The sequence below is a fragment of the Balearica regulorum genome, chromosome 18 (genome assembly GCF_011004875.1).
Source record: "Balearica regulorum gibbericeps isolate bBalReg1 chromosome 18, bBalReg1.pri, whole genome shotgun sequence".
Taxonomy (NCBI): Eukaryota; Metazoa; Chordata; class Aves; order Gruiformes; family Gruidae; genus Balearica; species Balearica regulorum.
The window spans coordinates 8,936,888-8,950,740 of NC_046201.1; the positions used below are offsets into that span (position 1 = coordinate 8,936,888).

The 13,853-nt window shown below is 55.2% G+C and overlaps 2 protein-coding genes across 4 annotated transcripts in view; one reads left to right on the forward strand and one right to left on the reverse strand.

Annotated features, from left to right (window-relative positions):
• The window catches only part of ST6GALNAC1 (ST6 N-acetylgalactosaminide alpha-2,6-sialyltransferase 1), a 282,118-nt gene that overhangs the window by 166,862 nt on the left and 101,403 nt on the right, over nucleotides 1-13,853 (reverse strand). The gene's annotated exons all lie outside the window — the stretch shown is intronic.
• Nucleotides 1-13,853, forward strand: part of MGAT5B (alpha-1,6-mannosylglycoprotein 6-beta-N-acetylglucosaminyltransferase B) — a 68,682-nt gene that overhangs the window by 33,845 nt on the left and 20,984 nt on the right. For all 3 annotated transcript variants that reach the window (XM_075770934.1, XM_075770935.1, XM_075770937.1), the window contains exons 4-8: nucleotides 3,057-3,169; nucleotides 4,522-4,595; nucleotides 6,064-6,234; nucleotides 7,059-7,223; nucleotides 7,899-8,068. In XM_075770934.1, the coding sequence (XP_075627049.1) occupies nucleotides 3,057-3,169; nucleotides 4,522-4,595; nucleotides 6,064-6,234; nucleotides 7,059-7,223; nucleotides 7,899-8,068 (693 nt within the window). The remainder of the gene's footprint in view (nucleotides 1-3,056; nucleotides 3,170-4,521; nucleotides 4,596-6,063; nucleotides 6,235-7,058; nucleotides 7,224-7,898; nucleotides 8,069-13,853) is intronic.

The window sequence follows — 13,853 nt, forward strand, 5'->3', positions numbered from 1 at the left end:
GCTGGAACCGAGTTCTCCTTTCCGCTGGGCTGGCAGAGCCTGTGCTGGCATCCCAGCTCGGACGGAGACGCGCGGTGGGACGTCACTGAGCAGAATAAGCCACTTGCCTTGTCCTTCCCAATGCCTCCAGTTACTAAGAATAAGGCATCAAATTCTGACGAGCTGCAGAAAACCTTTTTGCGTTTGAGGTTTTGCTTTAAATATCTTATTTTCTTGTCCTCTACCCAGGTGACAAATCACTGTAATGATAGGTGATGTAACTTATGCTTAACCTTCTTGTCATCTCTTTAATACGTTAAATGAAATTTGCTGCTCAAGTGATAGCCTTGTTGCCCAGCAGATAAAAATACCGAGGCGGCTGGGGCGGTGCTGCCCGGGTAAGTGCGAACACCGAGGGCCATCGGTGCTCCCGGCGTGGGAGCACGGCTCTTCACCCCGAGCGTGGCGTCCGTCGCTCGAAGTCATGGGGATTTGGAGAAAACTAGTTTGACGAGCAAGGGATGAGCGTGCAAGTGGTGGGAGATTTGAGCCTGGTTCCTTATTTTGGAGGGGTGTTTTCTGCAGGTTTTCCATTTTCTTAATATATGCCAAGAACCACGGTGGATGTTTTTTGTGTCGCTTTGCAGTAACCCTCTGCGTTTCGGGGAAAGCCTCGCGGAGCCCGTGCGACTTGCCTGTCTCGTTTGTGAGACCTGGAAGCGCTGTCGGAGCGTGATGATCAGACAAACATTTTACGTGGAAGGGCGCTGATTTGTAATCGTTGTGTTTGGGGAGCGGCTGTAGCTTACGAGAGCTGGGCAAGCTAGGACGGACGCCGGGCCAGATCCATCACCCAGAGGAAACCGCCGCCGTGGCCGGAGCTCCGGCAGGACTTAGGCTGGCTGGGAGGCTGAGCCTGGAGGAAAGCCTTTTATTTAGGATGATGATCCCAATTTTTATTTGAACATGTTCGTGGGTGCCCAGCGCTCATTGCTGGCTGAGCTGAGGTCTGGAGGTCATCAGAGAGGAGATGGGGACCGAGGTTGCTGTTGACTTTTGAGATTTGCCTTATTACTTGGATGTTTGTGAGTGGATTCGAACCCAAGTGAGAATTGGGATAGCTTCTGGGAGGAGGCAGAAGTTGGATCGTGGGCTAATCTTGGCGCTCAGAAGCATAGGAGCAGGGCTGCCGTGCCTGTGCTCATCCTCTCCTTGCCACGAGTGATGGAGAAACCTGAGGAGCATCTCCACCGAGCCAACGTCCCTCTCCTGTTGTTGGAGGAGGAGATGGGGTTTTCTGGCTCTAAATTCACTGCATCCTTGCGACGTTTGCTCCCAAGCTGTTCCCTGTTCACTGAGCGCCTGTGCGTCACCCGCCTGGTCTGAGGCTGCTTGCCGGTGGAAAAAGGGTTGCGGAGATGGGGGGGCTGCAAGCTTTTCGGGCTGGCTGAGCTGTGCAGCCCTCAGCCCAGGAGTGGTTCATCTCCTCAGAGCCGTGCTGACAAGCAGAGCTTATCACAGGTCATTTTTGTGCCTGTTTTTACCAGGTCCTCGTGGAGCAACCTCCCTGCTGCAGCGGTTGCAGTAGCTGGCAGGATACCTGGGGTTTATTCTCTGCAAAGGTTGAAAGTTACTTGGGGGCAATGGTGTCCTCTGCGTTTAATTATTATTTCTTAAAAGCCTAAGATATGTGGCTCCCTGTGGAGGTACGCAGCCTGAATATCGATGGTCATAAACCATGCCAGAAGGAAAAACGTGGGCTGCTTGCTGCTAGCGAATGGACTTTAAATCAACAACCGAAGCAGTATCGGTTCATAAAACTAGGATTTTTTTAGCCTTGAGGACAGAGGTACTTTAAATCCCAGCCTTCGGGTTCACTGATCTGCTAGAGAACAAACATAAAACTTCACCGGGAAGGACCTGACATCAGCACATATTTTTTGTGCCAAGAGTATTCAAGGTAGCCCTTTTGGTTTTGCTCGCTGCTTATGACATTTCCCTGTATTATAATGATCTCGGCGGCAGCAGCAGGAGGAAAAACTTATGACCCAGATGCTGCAGAAGGGGGAATTATTTACTGCGGTAACTGCGCTCCTCGGGACGTGGTTGTTGTTTGCCGTGGAAATGGCAGGCGAGGCGTTGGAGGTGGAGAGCTTGCTCCTTGTCAAGCCTGGCAGGGCACCGCTGCTGACGGATTGAGTTCTCTTGCCCTTTTATATATTACACCGGGTTTTAATTGACACCCGGCCTCTTTACAGCGCTCTGTCGCTCCGTCTACGCAATGTGTTATGTAGATGAGTTTAATGGTGCTGTTTACCCAGGACGGTATTGATTGCGAGGTTTAATTCGATAGATGGCACGCGCAGCTATTCAAACCAGTGGAATCTGATCTCAAGGCTCGGTGGGAAGGTGCCTGCGGGCTTTGCTGGGGCTGCGAGACCCAGCTCAACCCCGGCTCGTGCAGCGCGGCCGACGCTCGCCCCGGCACCCTGTCCCCGCACAGCCCTCGCCGCTGCTCCTCGCCGGGGGAACTGGAAATCCGCTTGCCTAAATCTTTGTCTTATGGGCTGGCTCAGGCCATCCATGTGTCCTCCAGTGTTTTTTGTATCTGTCCGCAGTCTGCTCCTCAGCCCTCCTCTGGTTTTGCATTTCTTTGTATTTTTGGGGTTTTTCTCCCCCTTTTTTTTTTCCCCAGCACGGCTTCCTACATGCACCGCAAGGCCAATAATCACAGCAGAGGATTTTTAAACATAGCACATCTGAAATAAGAAAAACAAATTTTTCCAGCCTGTTTAATATTGCCCCATGTAAAACGCACAGATGTATCTGTGTTTATCAGCACACTGTGAAAAATGGCAGGATGCTGATTTACACGGGTTTTTAATCAAATCTCTTGGAAGGCAATGACCTCTTTGCCCGGTACACGCTGGACCGGATGTTTCCATGTTGCATCCTGGAGCTAAGTTCAAGCTGCTGGCAGCTTCCAAGGATGGCAGGTTTGCTATAAGCACCCCTGGGTGTCACCTCTGGGAGACATCAGGTTTTCAGGGTCTATTTGGTTTGGTTTTTTTACCCAGGTTCCAGCCAGCAGCCGGGTTGATGGAGAGGATCCAAGCTATAGCTCAAAACGTCTCAGACATCGCAATAAAAGTGGATCAGATTCTCCGGAACAGCCTCCTGAACGGGAAAGGTGAGTGTCCCTGGGGATCCCCATGCCTCTGACCTCCTGCGTGTTGTGCAGTTGCGATAGGGAGATCCAGCCAAGCCTACCGTGAAAAATTTGGTAAAAATGCAGGGGAACGGATGCTGGTCTGAGGTTACCCAGCTCACCCCTGTCTGCAGCACTAAGTAGGGCACCTGAAGCTCTTTGGCAGATCCAGGGGCTGTTTGTGTCCAACTCTGTGCAGATGCAGCACGTGGTCGGACCGTCTCTTTGAGGAACAGGAGGTCCTGAGTGCAGTCTGAGCCTTCTCGGAGGTTTCCAGGGCTCTCACCTCGCTATTACAGCCAGGAAGGCTGGAAAAGAAGGCTGCATAGGGAACCACGCTCCATGGCCTCTAAAAGCAGTAATCTTCTCCTAAAAGCCTTGCCTCACTTGGCCCAGGAGGCCTCGAGAGCAGGAGAGATCCATCTGCAGAGGAGCAAGACCTGGGAAACTCATGCCTGCAACGGGGGGGAATGGTGACAAATCTGAATTGCTGTCAGAAATAAATGCCACAGAATTAAATGGAGAATTAAAGATGAGGAACAGTGCCAGCACAAACACCTGGATAGAAAAATGTGGTGGTTTGGATCCAAAGCCCAGGGGCTGGGATCCAGCGCCAGGAGAGATGTTCCCATCCCACTCTGGCAGTGCTGGGAGAGCAGCTGGGCTCTCCAGGTGTTTCTCCACACGGCTGCGTGGTTCCTGGGGTTTGGACTGGCATCATCAAGTAGAAGATGCTTCTGTTACCTCTTCCACCTCATGCTTTTTCAGTTATTGACAAAGGAGGGCTTCTAGGAGGGGTGGTGTCTTTTATTTATCCAACCACAGAGGAAGAAAAAATCCTATTACCTTTCTAGCCACTTCTGTGCCTTATTCCAGGGCTAACCCAGGGGGCTGAGTCTTCTCTTGACAGCTCAGGAGGACAATTTTTGTTGCAAGTTTACACCATAAAGGCTGTCATGTGCTTCCTTAGATACTGCAGCCTGCTTACGGGTGATTAGCGGGAGCGTGGATAGGTGGGACCTGGGGTCTGGACCAGGCTGAGAGCAGCAGGGAGAAGCTATAGAGACACCTGCTGAGATTTAGGAAAGGGGAACGTGCTCTCAGTGTTGAAGTGGGGCTGGGGGGTTTCCTCTGTTTCCTCCCTGACCTTAGGAAAGATGCTTCACATCTTGGTGTCCCGCTCCATCGAGCGGGATCGGGCTGTGTGCCGGCCCAGCTGCGGTGCCGATGAACGTGCTCGGGGGCGGGCAGCCCCATCCCATCCCCTCCCAGCGTTTCTGGCTGCTCCGTCGGCATGCCCCGGCTCTCCCCATGCCCAAATTGTCTTTCTGCAGTGGCAGAAGGCAGGAGGGACCAGTGTGAGGTGCCCAGGGACCCCAAGTACCCTGACTGCGCTGGCAAAGTGGAGGTGAGTCGGGGTTCCCTGTCTGGGGGAGGCTCTCGACCTGGGGTGGAAGCTGCTGGGAAGGGCACAAAGCAACGACCCCGGGGGTTAAACTGGGACGGGCAGTGGGGAGGGGGATGCTTTCCAGAATAAAACTGTTTGCTGTAAAAGGGGAAGAGTGTGGCCCGTTGCAGGAGGAGGAGCAGAGCCAAAGTTGTGGAAAGCAAAGCCGGGCTGTGCTGCAAGGAGGAAACACAAGGGAGGTGTCCAACCTCCTCTGGGAGCCTTCGCTATACGGATGGAGCTGGTTTCTCCCAATAATAAGGCGTGTACTTTCAGTTTTAGTCGTACGAAGTACTGAAGGTACCCAGACGTGCGCAGGCAGCGGCAGAGAGACCACCTCCGCCCGCAGCCCTCCCTGCCTGTTTCTGTGTTTCACCACAGAAGCGCGGTGAGGAGAAAGCACTGTCACATCATCTTTAAATGTCTGGAGCGTTAGCTGGCGTCTGGGGAATGATCTCAGCGTTGCACAGGAGAGCATCTCGTTAAGGTGGCGAAGACCTCCGTCTCAAAGAGGATGTCCTGCCTGACCCCACCTGCGCTTTACACCTGAACGCAGCCTGGCATTTGGCCCAGAGCATGATTGCTTTGTCAGAGAGCATATTTACATGAACTAATTAAAAGCATCTCCTTCTTCCCTCCCCTTCCCAGCCTCCTGCTTCAAGCTCAGGCTTCTGCAGGGCCGAGCCTCCCTGAAAAGATGTTGAAGGGTATATTAAAATGATACTGGGGGCTTGTATTTTCCTCTTCCCCTGGTGCTAGGCATCCTTTCCTTCCACGATTTGAGTAAATTCGGAATGTAATGTAATTCTGGGAGGCTGCAATTTGATGTCCTGTCCGGGTGATTGCTACGTTTTACATACTGGGCGAAGCGACCTGTCTCCCGACTAGATTTGTTTTTGTAGTTGAATTAGGAAGAGGCTGGCAAGAGCCATTGTGGGGGATGATAAATCACTGCCTCGGTCGTTGGTTATTCTCCTTCACGTGAAATCATCCTCGGGGACCGCTGGTGGGTCCGTCTCCTTGCCCCGCTGCACCCGGGGCGATGAGATCAGCAGCTTGGCTCGCTCCCCAGCAAAGCTAACGAGAAGAAAACCCTGTGGTGTATCGTATTCTAGGGATTAATGGCCGTGCCCTCGGGGAAGGCATGGAACCAGTGCTGGAAACCCAAGGAGCCCCCAGCAAACCCTCCTGGCTTTTCCTCTGCCCCGTGTGCGCTGCACCGGGTGGGCGAGCATCGGCACAGCGGCACTGGTGCTGGGCGCACACTGGTCCGCAGCCCTTTACCCACCCTCTGCCCTTCAGTTCTAGCTCCCAGCTAGAGAAACGTGATGGAGAGTAGAGGTTGCCCGGAGCAGGGGCAGCTCGCAGGGCTGTCGCGTCCCCTCCCGGCCGGAGGACGAGCCCTACGTGTTTCTTTGCCCCCTCGCAGTGGATGAGGGCCAGGTGGACCTCCGACCCCTGCTACGCGTTTTTTGGCGTGGACGGCACCGAGTGCTCATTCCTCATCTACCTCAGCGAAGTTGAGTGGTTCTGCCCTCCCCTGCCGTGGCGAAACCGGACGGCGGCTTTGCCTTCCCCCCCGCCGCTGCCCCGGGTGCAGGTAAGGGGGGGCAGCCTGCGTGCTGCCGGTCCCGGGGGGCTGCGGGGGGCCGATGGCTTCAAGGCTGCTGGAAGTAAATGTTCCCAGAGCCAGCAGTGTCAGCATGGCCATGATGCCTCGCGTGGGTTTTCACAGAATCACACAACGGTTTGGGGTGGAAGGGACCGTTAAAGCTCATCTAGTCCAACCCCCTGCCATGAGCAGGGACGTCTTCAACCAGATCAGGTTGCTCAGAGCCCCCTTCAACCTGACCGTGAACATTTCCAGGGATGGGGCATCTACCACCTCTCTGGGCATCCTGTGTCTCGCCACCCTCATCATAAAAAAATTCTTCCTTATATCTAGTCTGACTCCACCCTCTTTTAGTTTAAAACCATCACCCCTTGTCCTATTGCTGCAGGCCCTGCTAAAAACTCTGTCCCCATCTTTCTTCTTATAAGCCCCCTTCACGTATCGAAAGGCCATGAGAAGGTCTCCCCAGAGCCTTCTGTTCTCCAGGCTGAACAACCCCAACCCTCTCAGCCTGTGCTCGTAGGAGAGGTGCCCCATCCCTCTGATCATTTTTGTGGTCCATGTGTTTCCTGTACGGAGGAATCCGGGATGTCACGAGGTGCTCTGGGTGCAACAGGGCCCCTGGGATCTGGCACGTTAAGCGGAGGAGCTCTGGTGTCAGGTCTGGTGGCATCCTTCCCTGTCCATCCAGGAAGGACCCACAGCACCTCAGCTGTGATGGGCAAAGCTCTGCCAGCCCCCATGGCAGCCCAGGGGCTCCTCTCGTGGCTGCTTTCCCTACGCTCAAAATGCAGAGCGTCCTCCTTTCCTAGGCAGCTTTCCGGAGCGACCTGGCTCACCTCCTGGAGCTGATCGGCACGGGCAAGGAGTCCCTCAGCTTCATGAAGAAGAGGATCCGGCACTTGGCCCAGCAGTGGCTGCGGGCGGCTCGGCGCCTCGAGCAAAAGCTGAAGGACCGGCAAAGGGACCAGAAACACGTACGAGCAAATTGCACGGGGGGCGGGTCGTGGTGGGGAGATGGAAGAGCTGAACCCTTGGGAACATGGGGAGCAGAGACAGCGGGGAAGCGAGCGAGCTGGAAGGAAAATTCATTTATGGAAGCGTGTGTGCCTGCAGGGTTGGTCTGTGGTCCATGGGTGTGATCCTGCGTGCGTCTGGGCTGTCGCAGGATGGGTGTTGCTGGACAGTGGGGTGAATTTTGGAGACGGGTCCTGGTGGGTGAGAGCGGCCGGCCGGCAGACAGCCATTGGCAGCGGGCAGGGAGTCTGGCACGTCTCCTCTGCGGAGGTGCCGAGGTTGCTGGCCCTCCTGTTCGTGTTCTTGCGGTGCCCTGCCCTTCGGTCCCTGCGTGCCGGGACATCAGTCGCTGGTCCGTGGGACGGACCCCGGTGTGCATCAGGAACGTGGACTTGATCCCAGGGTGCAGAGTGCCAGTCGACGGGAGCTGGTAAACTCTGACTATTGGGTCTTTGCTGATTGGAAATAGATGGCTTGTCTTTACACTCGACTGATTTCCCTGAGTAATTACAGTGTGCAAAAAGAGCTGGAGGGAATCAGGGACCATAAGTAATTTTGGGCTGGAAAACCCAACTTGTCCGTTTTCCCCCCAGCACCACCTCTCCCAGCACTGACCCCTCTCCTTGTCTCTCCAGATCTTGATCCATATCGGCTTCCTGACGGAGGAGTCGGGGGATGTTTTCAGTCCGCGGGTGCTGAAGGGGGGCCCGCTGGGCGAGATGGTGCAGTGGGCTGACATCCTGGCTGCCCTCTTCCTCCTGGGACACAGCCTGAGGGTCACGGTCTCCCTGAAGGAGCTGCAGAGGTGGGTGCTGCGGTGCTATAGGTGCGCGGTCTCCCCCAAGAGGGTCTGTCCCCTGCGCGTGTGTGGGTTTCGTCGAGGTCTTGCGTGAAACCACGAAGTCTGCAAAGGCTCGGGGGTGGCGTTTTCCCCACCTGCATCTCAGGCAGCGCTGGTGCTGTGCTGGTTGGGTGGGTGCAGACCACCAGCATCACGGCTAGGATTGATCCCATCCCTTCTGCATCCCAGGAAAGCGAGGAGGACTGATGCAAAGCAAGGCTCTGCAGCAGGGCGTTGCGTGGGGCTGATGTGGAGATGGCTGGGGCAGGGGCTCTGCCCTGCGGTCCCAGCACTGGATCGGGGCAGCATTAATCCCTTGCCGTCAGCACGCAGCATCACCCGTGTCCCCTGACACTTGCCTAGGGCTGGGCATGGGAAAGGCTCCCTTTTCCCACCCCGGTCCCCAGGGATGCTCTCTGCAGGGCCATGTGGCTGCAGGATGCAGGTGTCCTGCAGGTCACCGGCTCTTCCCACAGTGCGTGGCTGCTCTCAACCCCCGTGGCTTCACTGGTGGTGTTTGAGCATCGGCTGTGCTCTCTTCCTTCCTTCCTTTCCTCCCTCCCTTCCTGCTCCGCCGCAAGGCAGGCAGCTGGGGCGGCTGCCAAAAATAACCTGCGTCCCTTGCCGGGGGGTGGCAGCCACCAAGGAGTCCCTCCTCGGGAGGTGTCGGTGGTGGCTTGGGCACCTGGGGGGGAATTTGCTGCTGCCGGGGCACTTCTCGCAGAGGGATGGGCGTTTTCTGCCAAGGGATAAGGGGCGATGCAGGGTGAGAGTGTGCAAACGGCTACGCCGGGCCACCCTACAAGTGTCTCTGTCTCTAAGAGGGACCGATATTACATGGAAAAAGCAAGAGGGAGAATATAACTGTGTGCTATGTTCCGCTGCTGACGCAGTTCTGTTATTACCGGGCTGCTGCTGCTGCCTTTAACCTCACCAGGTTTCCTTGCCTCCTACGAGACATCTCCAGTTGGAGGGCAAGTGCCAGGGTAAATGCAAATTAGGATGGGTTATAAATCGAGAAAAGCCTGAAGGTGCCTTGGGGACTGGGCAGGTTTTGGGCAATGCTAAGCCAGCATGGGCCGCATAATGAGCCGTGCTGAAAAGGGAGTGAAAAACCCCAACAATCCCGGGAAAAAATAACCAACAAAAAACCCAACCCATCCCCTGCGGCATTCAGAATTAATGAACGGAATTAGCTCCCGACTAATTAACTCAAAAAAATAATCCTGGTCCTAATGCAAAAGGCAGCAGCTTCTCAAAGAGGCGGGCATGCATCATGGCGATCTCCACGTGCCTTGCTGAGCTAAATTGACGTGTTAAATAATATCCGTGTACTCAAGGATGAAAGAAGTTAATGGCTAGGAGGGTTGTGTTGTTGTTGTGTGGTTCTTGTTTGTGTTTTTTAATGAAGAGCCTCCCGGTAGTCATTTAACGAGGGGAAGGAGCTGGCTGAGCCTTACTGGGGGTTTTGCAGCATCCATTTTCCTCTGCGAGTGACTCTGGAGAGAGCTGCGTTGCTGCCCGTAGTATTTCGCCTTTCTCAGAAGCGTAGAAGCTCTGGTCTAAGTTGGCCGTGATGAGACCTCCTCTTCTGACGTGGATTTGGATGTGTCCCCTGGGATGCCTGGGAACGGCAGCTTCGGCTCTTCCCCTTCGTAGCTGTGACGGGCAGCGAGCCGGGCTGGGGCTGCACATCGTGCGCTTGTCTTCCCTGTCCCAGTGATAAAAACTGTCCCCACCTCCCCGAGCGAGTGTCCTGTGCCTGGCTTTGATGACATTTTAAATGCTGGACGCCCACATCGTGGGTCCACCTCTACGCTGATGGGGCTGGGGCGGGCAGAGGCAGGAACGGGGCTGTAGCCGGGTCCCCTCTGTCCCTTTGGAGACAGCCCAGTGTTCGCTGGGACCCTCCTGCAGCCCATCGAGAGATGGGTCAACGCGGGTGTCGGGGGGGGAGCAGAGGTCCCCACCGAGGGGAGGACCGAGCGGTGCCAACAATTCTGCTCCGTGCTTGCGGACCTCTGGGCAACGTCCCTGCTGTCGGGCTGGCGCGGCATTGCTGGCTCCGAGGAATCCTGAGATAAGCCTTCGCCCAGCCACGAGCGAGCGGGAGGCTTAGCAAAACATGTGTCATTAATCCTGAGTTGTGCTAATAGTTATTCTTGGGTACTTCCTTAGAGCCTGGAGGGGACTTTACCTGTAGCCGCAGCTTTGGGCAGGGGCTGGTACGCAGAGAGCCGGGGGATGCACGAGGAGCTGAGTGCAGGGATGACGCGAAGCCAAAGCTGTGTCACCATGGAAGGGTCGGCCCAGGTGATTCTTATCCCTCCTGCCCCCGTGTCACCTCCTGAAGCAGCAAAATTTTGATCCGGTGTAGACCGGGGCTAAATTTATCCTTTCCCATCCCAGGTGTCTCTTGCTGCGTTTGCAGTGGGGCAGGCACCAGCGCTGGGGTGGCTTTGGGGACATTTTGCTCCAGCAACGTGAAATGTTGAGTTCACCTCTTGTTTATTTTTCTTTGGCACCCCCTGCACCTTTCACGGCTCAGAGCTGTAGCTGCTCCCGCCCAGCACGGCCTTCACAGAGCAAAGGCTGGCGCCCATAAATTATTCAGCGTGGAATAACCTCTCTCCTGGTTTGGTTTTTGTCTCTTCAAATTTCTGAGCTGATTTTTCTACGCGTATTGATCATTGGCAAGGGATCACTGGAAGGAAAGTCTGCTTGCTTATACTTCAGCTGGTAGTTATCTAAGAGCGGTTCGTTATTAGCATCTCTATTGATTGCAATGCAGCAGTGCCCGGGGATGGTGGTCAGGATTGGGTCTGAAATGCTGGGGATCAGGCAAACGAGGAGGAAAAGTAAGTCCCTGGTCCAAAAAGCTGGTGATGGAGGCCTGGGTGTGAAAACAGGCCAGGAGTGTGACCATGTTGTGCTGGGCACCTCTCCGTGCCGGGGGGGCTCCAGTGCGGAGAGCAGCAGATGAATAGCAGAGGTGCTAAATGGTTCTTTCCCTGGTTTGAGGGACCAAAGTTAATCTGGAGCAGAGCCACGGAGCTCTGGGGATCTGCAGGCTTGCTCCACGACTTGGCCAGGCACCGTCCAAATGTCTCCGTCAGGTCTGAGATCGGAGCCACTGAGCTCAGCCCTGGTTTTCCAGGGCTAGCTTATCTAGCTTATCTTTTGCCCACTGTAGAGCTTAAAGACCTGTGAATTCCACTGCCGTGTCCCACCAGGGACTAATTTTTCTCCTGTAGTTGAACTCAGTGCAGGTCTTTGTCCTCTTTTGCATTTCCCGGTGAATTTGTGAACTTCTTCTGATGCATCTTGACAGGCAAGGGGTGAAACACGGGATTATCAGGTGGCCCCGCGGTGCAAAGCGGCGCTGGGAGGGGTGCAAAGTGCCAGGCTGGAGCAGGGAGCCCCTTTCCATCCGAGGTTTGTGCTGGGTGGGTAGGGGCAGCGGAGGGACCCGGCTGCGTTTTGAGCCCTGTCTTTGAAGCAAGGAGGGAGGAAAAATCCCAAATCTGAGTGTAAACACTTGATTCTTGCTGAAGGCTCCTTGTGCTGCTTCGGTAGCCCAAATGTGCTTGCAGGGAAGTGAGAATCAAGGCGGGGGGGTGTGTGTGTGTGTGTTGCCTGGTAGGGGAGGAGTGGGAAGTGCCTGAAAGACCTGAGCTGGGTTGTTAATGAGGCAGCTTAGAAATAGGTGTTGGAAAATTACAGGCGGCACCTTCGGAGCGATGGCTGCGCCGGTACAAAAGCCACAATAAGCCGAGCCTCTTCCTCCGCAGCGCCTGCTCAGCCTTTCCCCCCCAGGAGAAGGGGGTACGACGGTGCTGCTGGGACCTCCAGCTCCTAATGCCATCCTTGGGTGGTGGGAACGGTCATGTCAGCATCTCCAGCTGCTTTTGCGGGGGGCTAAGGGAGAGGCTCGGGGAGACGGGGTGCCGTTCTGCGAGGTGCTGGAGCGGCAGCGAGTATTGAGCTCAGCGACGCCAAGAGGTGCTTTTTGCGATGGGCCCCTTGAAATTAACTGCTCATAAGGCAGGACAGAAAGTCGAAGAAAACAGGATTTGATGCCTCGTGGGGTCAGGGCTTTACAAAGTGTTCTCGGAGCTTAATTGCTCTGGTGTCGAGTTCCGGACTCCTAATACCGGCCCTGGCAAGTTTTAAGCACTCGCGTGTATCCCGTGCTGCAGCCCTTTCCCTGCCGAGCGGCAGCTGTGGCCAGCGCGTGGTTTGGGCAACGAGCCGCGCTCTGTGCGCTGGGGCGGCGTGGACGGGCTGCGGCGGGGCCGGCACCGCGGTGGGACAGGGCTCAGCTCCTGCTGCCGCCGCTCTCCTCTCGTTGCCTGGCACATACTTAATTATAGCAGCTATTTTCCTGCACTTCCCACGGTCACCGAGATGTATTTAGGCTGCAAAAAGGGCCGTTCAAGTGGAAACATGATGTCCAGATGAAGGCATTTCTAATGATTTTCTGGCAGAAAATGTAGATAAAAACCATCTTTCTGTTTGCATCTGTTCACATGACAACTCGCGCGATGCCCTCGCCAGTTGGCACGCACGGTCCTGACGTTGTGCGGGCGAGCCAGGAGTTGCTCGTGAGAACAGCCAGATGCGACCGGTCGCGTGCGGTCCTGATGGAGCGGTGGGGAGGAAACCTGAATGCAGCATCGGGTGTTCCCGTTGCTTGAGACCGAGTGTTTCTGTAAGCCGTTAGGGCTGCTGGGTTGTTCTTTTTCCGGCCAGGTTTGATGTGCGTGCTGGGACACAGTTGCGTTACGGGATGCTGCAGGCTTTGGAAAGGCTGGATGTTTGGTTATGGGTCTCGGTGGGAGGTGAAGATGATGCCCCCAATTGTGGGTACTCGACTGCTGCAAACCCTTGCAAAGATGGAGGTGATGAAGGCTAACCCAAGGGTTACGCAAACGCCAGACACGCCGCTGTGTTGGATTCTCCAGTCCGCAGTTTGATCGGGACACATTTCCAGCAGACGTATCTTAGGTGACGGGGTCTGGGACGTTAGTGGGTACAAATTGGCTTTGCTCTAGTGGTGTCCACGTAGATTTGGCTAAATCTGTCCCTTAAGTTTGAGCTGCTGGAGCAGTTGGGACAGCAGGGGACAGTCCGAGGGTTTGCCCAGGTGCCACGAGCACGCGAGTGCTCAGCTTCTGCTGCTCCCCACAGGAGCCCAAGAATTTATTTGCCTTTCCCGGGAAGTTTCTTCATTATTTGCTGAATTTCTGACCAGGAGGAGCTGTTTGCTCGGGCACTCTCCTGTGCTTCCCCAGGGTCTGACTCTGCCCAGGCGGGAAGGTGGGTCTCACCGGTGGATCCCATCTCCTCCCCGGCTCCTCCTCCCCTCTTCCAGCCAAGTACAGCTGCTTGCAGAGTTGCAGCCATGTAGCTCCACAATTAAAAGCCAGGTATGTGGAAACAAGACTGCAAAAGCAACTCCCTTTAATTACAGCAGCTTCCTGGCAGCGCTGAAGAGGCGGCTCGGAGCTTTGCTGGCAGCAGCCAGTGAGGACCAGGGATGAGCTGCCCTGCGGGGGCGAGGAGCGACAGGGAGGGATTTCTTCCACCTTCGAGGGCTTCATTTTGCAGGAGAGGAAGGTGCATAAATTAGCAGGAATTACTGAGCTGTTAAATTGCACTCCTTCGTGAAATATGTTTATTTTGTAGCCAAATGATGATTTGCTCGCTGGCTGCTTTGCCATTGCAGAAACTTCTGCTTTGTCCCATG